Source organism: Rutidosis leptorrhynchoides, chromosome 1 (assembly GCF_046630445.1).
Source record: "Rutidosis leptorrhynchoides isolate AG116_Rl617_1_P2 chromosome 1, CSIRO_AGI_Rlap_v1, whole genome shotgun sequence".
In the NCBI taxonomy this organism is placed as follows: domain Eukaryota; kingdom Viridiplantae; phylum Streptophyta; class Magnoliopsida; order Asterales; family Asteraceae; genus Rutidosis; species Rutidosis leptorrhynchoides.
The window spans coordinates 486,317,379-486,323,051 of NC_092333.1; the positions used below are offsets into that span (position 1 = coordinate 486,317,379).

A 5,673-nucleotide genomic window follows, 5' to 3' on the forward strand; every position below is an offset into this window, starting at 1 on the left:
TAGGGTTGAGGGTCTACGGAGTAAACCCGAAGACCCTAAACCCTAAACTCTAAATCGGGCTAAATCCTAAGAAAAACTCAAAAAAACCTCAAAAAACGTTAACATACATCAGGTGCATTTTAAGCTCCTGTTGAAAAAAAAAAAAAAAAAAAAAAAAATTTATGAATCTACACAATGTCAGTAGATTACGGATTTTTTTTTTTTAAATTGGAGCTCTAATGTAAAGGATATAAAAATTTCATTTTAGTTATCCCCTTATCCCAAAAATACCACTCCCTTGATCTCCCCTATATATATATATATATATATATATATATATATATATATATATATATATATATATATATATATATATATATATATATATAAGATCGTAAAGATTTGGTGGAACATACAAATGACAATGATTGAAATTGAAAGAGCTCGCTCTTATCGTCCTACACACAGGACGAGTACAATGATTGAAAAAGAACGAGCATATTGAAAATGAAAAGACAACACAACGAAAACCACCAAACCTAAATCTAAATATATCATAAAACCGAGCCCGTATTCAACCCCGCAAACACTACTACTCAACAGGCGCACACAAATATGAACACTGGGCACTCCAGCAAAACCAAACCCGAGCCCTATTTTTCGAGGTCAACTAAATTGCTAGTGATATTGATATTGATATTCATTGAATGGAAACCAGTTTTGAGAAGCCAAATCAAAAGTAAAAAAAGATATTTTTCGTGCTTGATGACAGCTTATGTACATTTTTTTGCTCAAAATGTACATATCTGGGCCCAGACCCACCATCAGCAAAGGATCTACTAATTGGATTTATGTTCATGTTTTCTAGCCCTTGGTAATGGGCAGTATTTAGAATTGCACTTTTTTCCTTAAATTCTTTTTTAATTTGTATTTAATTTTAATTCAATATAATTAACGTAATAATTAATTAAATTAGTTATTACTGTTGAAATAGATGCAACTTTTGTTTTCTATAAATCTTGTTTTGGAGAAATAAGAATTCTAACTTTATATAAGAATAAAAACTTTTTTACAAAATAAATAAATTAATTATGAGTGCTCCTAACCATGACAAGCTTTTTTACCAAGACTAGCCGCCACATCAGCATTTTTTTCACTTGGACTAAACCATGACTAAACACTCTTATTCTTAACCATGACATACCCTCTCAAATAAATTGAAACTCACACGCATCAAAACTAAAAGTCAAGTATTAAAAACATACTCTGTCCTCAAATGTGTGGAATAAAGCAGATTGCAGGGCGATGAGGGGAGGGCTAACCCAGGACCAGTTGCTGCCATCGGCACCATTTCGAGGGCTAGCGAGTACGGGAGCAGGATGTGTCAGAGCACCCTAATCAATTGGTATAAATTAAGGTATACATATTTGTTCGGTAAAAAATGCATCAACCCGATGAAAATATCAATACCATCAATTACTCATCCGTATCAATTACTTTGATTAAAGATAAGAGTTGGAGCTTGAAAAATTATGTAAATCGTAAAAGTGAGCCTGTTTTTTAGAAGTTCATATTTTTACAAGTTTTTTAACATCGAGTATTACAAATGAAGGTGAAATTGCAAGTCAAAATCATTAGTCAAAGAAAGTCAATAAGTTAGAACATGATATACTACTCCGTATTCAATTTGATACGTAGTACATAAATAACATCAGTGCCCACACTACATACAAACTTAAGATCATTGCCCACACTATATACAAAGTTGACATGGCCAAGTGGTTACTTTGACAACTACAACACAATTTTATTTATTTTCCTTTTCCGTATAACAAACTTATACTCCTAAACATGCCTGAACGTTTATGATACGTGAAATTAACGCATGCCAAATAATCCAGACAAAGATTTGTCATTTGATCAGTTTGAAAGAAGAAGAAAATTTTTACCTGCATTTGTAACTAAATTATAATTCAATATATGGAAAGTGTTATAGAGCCTGATCAGGAAGTTTGCATATTAACTAAATCAATAGCAGCGGCGGATTCAAAACTTTTTACTAATGGGTAAAAAAAATATACAAATTATAGATTATGTATAAAGTAACACAATAAGAAACCGAAACTTATGGCCCGTCAACCATATCTATATTCAAGCTCATAATGAACACATAATAAAAAAACGGTATTACCAAGTTAAATACAACCAAGAAGCTTAATATAATACACGAATAATCAAGTTATTTAGGGTTTGGCGAAAGATATGACACCATCCCCATTTAGATGATATTGAGATTTAAGTAAGCCAAGTCTTGTAGTTCTATACTATATACTATACTACATAATAAAACGTTAGCATTGCATACGTGGTTTGGATCGCTTGATTTCATACATACTTTTTTGTTTCAAGTCAAGGCCTCGAAGTCTTGATTTCATACATATGGATGGATCATTGATGACATGGCAACATGTCTTGAAGAAGTCCTCCTTGATCTAGCTTTAGCATGGCTGAGTTGGCGTACTTAGTCGCAATTGTGGCGGTGTTGAAGGCTGAAGTTGGGGGATTAATGAGATGATTAAATGTGTAAGTGTTGGATAATGAGGTACGAAGTGATGATGGGGGTATATGAATGTGTTGGCCTTCATAAGTTGTAACAACATATGATGGATCATTCATACACCTTTCAACTCTCTTCTTTACATTACATGATGCACTTGTGCACTTGTAATAGCTCCTGCAATTAAACCATATATCATATCATAATATTAATTAATGATTGATTAATTACATTGTTGAGGATCAATGAGCTAATTAGTTGTTGATCGAAATTTTGCTTAACGGACTACTAAGTTGGTTCGGAGAATATGTGCTATGTGAATGGAGCGGTTAACATTGTCAATTATCAACGATTAAATTGACCGGTCAGCATTGTCAATTATCAACGTTAAATGGATTGATTGATTTATTTTTGAAATTATGCAATTAACGGTTAACTGATAAAATCAAAGGGAATCTAGCTCAACGGTATCAAGTAATATCATTAATCATGAGGAAATGAGTTCGATTCCGTAGTGGATAAAAATAGGGGTGTGTTTGTCGTTTCATAAAAAAAACAAAAAAAAAAAAAAACGAAAAAAAAAAAACTGTATATACCTTGGGAAATGGCTGTTCTTGACAGCTTTTTGACCATACTTGCGCCATCTATAACCATCATCAAGATGATCAATCTCACTTCTTGTCATGAATGCAAATTTTGCTTCTTTTACTTTCTTTTTTTTATTCGTCTTTGTTTCTTCTCCATCCAATGAAGTCTTCTTCCCTTTCATGCACCTACACATATATACAAACATTCAATATTCTTTCATTAACATTTGGTCATTATATTCATGACCATAAGTACGTGCTTTATTTTTCAGCTAAACTATAAACTATACCTATTCTATTTATCATATATACAAATAGTATATCCTTTAAAGTTATCATAAAGCATAAATAATCCAAAACTATCAACAAATTAATTACACTACTATACACATATATGCAAAAATTTAATGTTTATCAAAAGCAGTGTGTGAGTATAACCTCTTTTCATCATTATTTATGAAAACCCAAAAACAAAACAAAACTTAAAAAAACAATTTTTAATCCACTACTATTATCATCCAAAAATTACTTTAGGAATATACTCGTATTTAACTTCAATATTTTATAAAAAAAAAAAAAATTAATAGTACAATTGCTAACTATGTCAATTTAAGACATTGTTCAACTTTAAAATATTTTGGGCAAAAAAACAACCAATAGTAAAAATGTTTTTTTTTTTTTCTTTTCGATTACTTTCTTTCTTTTATATATAAATATAAATATAAAATATACTCCGTAGAATATAGATATAAATAAAATTAAAATTAACAATTAGTGGACTTACTGTTTAATGGGCTTGTGAAGTTGTTGATGAGAAGGTGAAGTAGAGATAGAACAAGAATTTGGTGATGATGGCTGCTGACCATTTAACACCACTGATGATGATTCTTCATCAACTCCATTTCCAGTTGTAATTAGATCTTCTTCTTCATTCTTCTTAATATATTTCAAATGATGATTATCTGATGACGTGGCTACATCCATTTCCATTGATAATGACGATGCTGATGGTAGTAACAGTGGTGGCTCATCACTATTATTGTTATAATGATTATTATTATTATCGTCATAAATAAAAGAAGAAGAATTATAATAATCTTGATAGCCTAATAAATCCATGAACCCTAAACAAGACTTTTGATCAGCAGCAGTAATAGTATCATCAAGATAATTATGATTATTTTCCATTTTAATCATCATCATCAGTAACTCTTTGTTGTCCATTTTAAGTAACCTGCAGGTGCATGTACAGAATCGTTTAATATTGAAAGGGAAATAAAGGGAAGAATGAAGAGTGATTTAGTTTAGTTTGTTGTTTGGTGGACTGAGTTGTTAGTAAAAATATAGTGAAGGGTTGGCTTGGTGTGAAAGGTTAACCGGGATTAGCCGGTGAAAGATGGTACGGACGACAGACAGTAGCCGGTGACGAAGTCCTATTAAATGGTACCTCTGACTGTGACTCTGACTCACAGTTGATAAGGGAGAAAGGGATTGGTAACTTGTAGTTCTATCTAACCGACTACTACTATACAATGGTCAATGGTCAAATTTTTATTTTTATTTTTTTAAATTAACATTATTCAGTTTCACACCCTTAAGTCTTTTTTACTACATGATCTACCCTATTTATGTTTTTTTGTGTCTTCACTCTTGTTAAAGTTGTTAGACAAAAGTAGCTAGTAGTTTTTTTTTTTTTTTTTTTTTTTTTTTTTTGTGTTAAAGGGTTTCACCCGGTAAATATTATTTAGAAAAAATAATAAAAACATACAAATAAGAACAACGACCACAAGCGCGCCTTGCGACCTCACAAACAACCAAAAAAGCGTAGCTAGAACCTAACCAAAAAGGACTAGCAAAACTAATAACACCTACGACACACTTAGAACAGGACTTATAATTCCAACTACAACCAGTCCGATTTCATGCCAAACGGGGTTGTTGTCTTGGTAATATTTTTTCCAGTCATAAACGTTGCCGTTTCATCTTCATCGGATTCTACATCGCTTGGTTCATCAATAAGAACTCCAAACGAATTATTAACCTTTATTCCTTTCTGTTTTGTACTTGTTCCTACATCATCACAAATATTCACCTTACTCGCAGTAGGAGCCTTAGGAGCCTTTTTAACAGGTCGATACACTACCTTTTGTTTATTTTTCCCAAATGCAAAGCCATCCTTATGTTTCGGACCATTCACCTTCGCATTCTTCTTGTTCACAATAGTAAAACCATCATCATCTACCTTTGTCTTCTCCGCCATGACTGGAATTCTATGAGGGCATTGTAAGTCACAATGTCCGAACACCTTACACTCCGAGCATCTTGGAGGTTTCCATTCGTATTCTACTATAACCGTATCTAACACTTTTTTCTTATTAACCAAATTCGGAGTAGCAACACGAAGAGATTCTTTTAAATCTTTTTCTGCAGACACCTCTATCATGGCACGCGCATAGTTTGGACGACCCCAAGATTCCAAACACATCGTGTTGTGAAGGAATCCAACATCATTGGACGACCCACTTTCGATGCTATAGAACTCAACCCAAC

The 5,673-nt window shown here is 32.3% G+C and overlaps 1 protein-coding gene across 1 annotated transcript; it reads right to left on the minus strand.

Annotated features, from left to right (window-relative positions):
- Nucleotides 1-2,099: 2,099 nt before the first annotated feature.
- Nucleotides 2,100-4,446, minus strand: LOC139875281 (uncharacterized). The gene is made up of 3 exons (XM_071862627.1): nucleotides 3,908-4,446; nucleotides 3,133-3,309; nucleotides 2,100-2,713 (listed from the first exon to the last, which is right to left on the minus strand). The coding sequence occupies exons 1-3, from the start codon at nucleotides 4,345-4,347 to the stop codon at nucleotides 2,428-2,430; spliced, it is 903 nt and encodes a 300-aa protein (XP_071718728.1). The 5' UTR covers nucleotides 4,348-4,446; the 3' UTR covers nucleotides 2,100-2,427.
- Between the last annotated feature and the right edge of the window lie 1,227 nt (nucleotides 4,447-5,673).

Coding starts and splice junctions, on each gene's coding strand:
- LOC139875281 (XM_071862627.1), bottom strand. CDS start 4,347: ATGGACAACAAAGAGTTACTGATGATGATGATTAAAATGGAAAATAAT. Junction 3,310..3,907: donor CTTCACAAGCCCATTAAACA/GTAAGTCCACTA, acceptor ATATATGTGTAG/GTGCATGAAAGGGAAGAAGA. Junction 2,714..3,132: donor AAGAACAGCCATTTCCCAAG/GTATATACAGTT, acceptor GTTTAATTGCAG/GAGCTATTACAAGTGCACAA.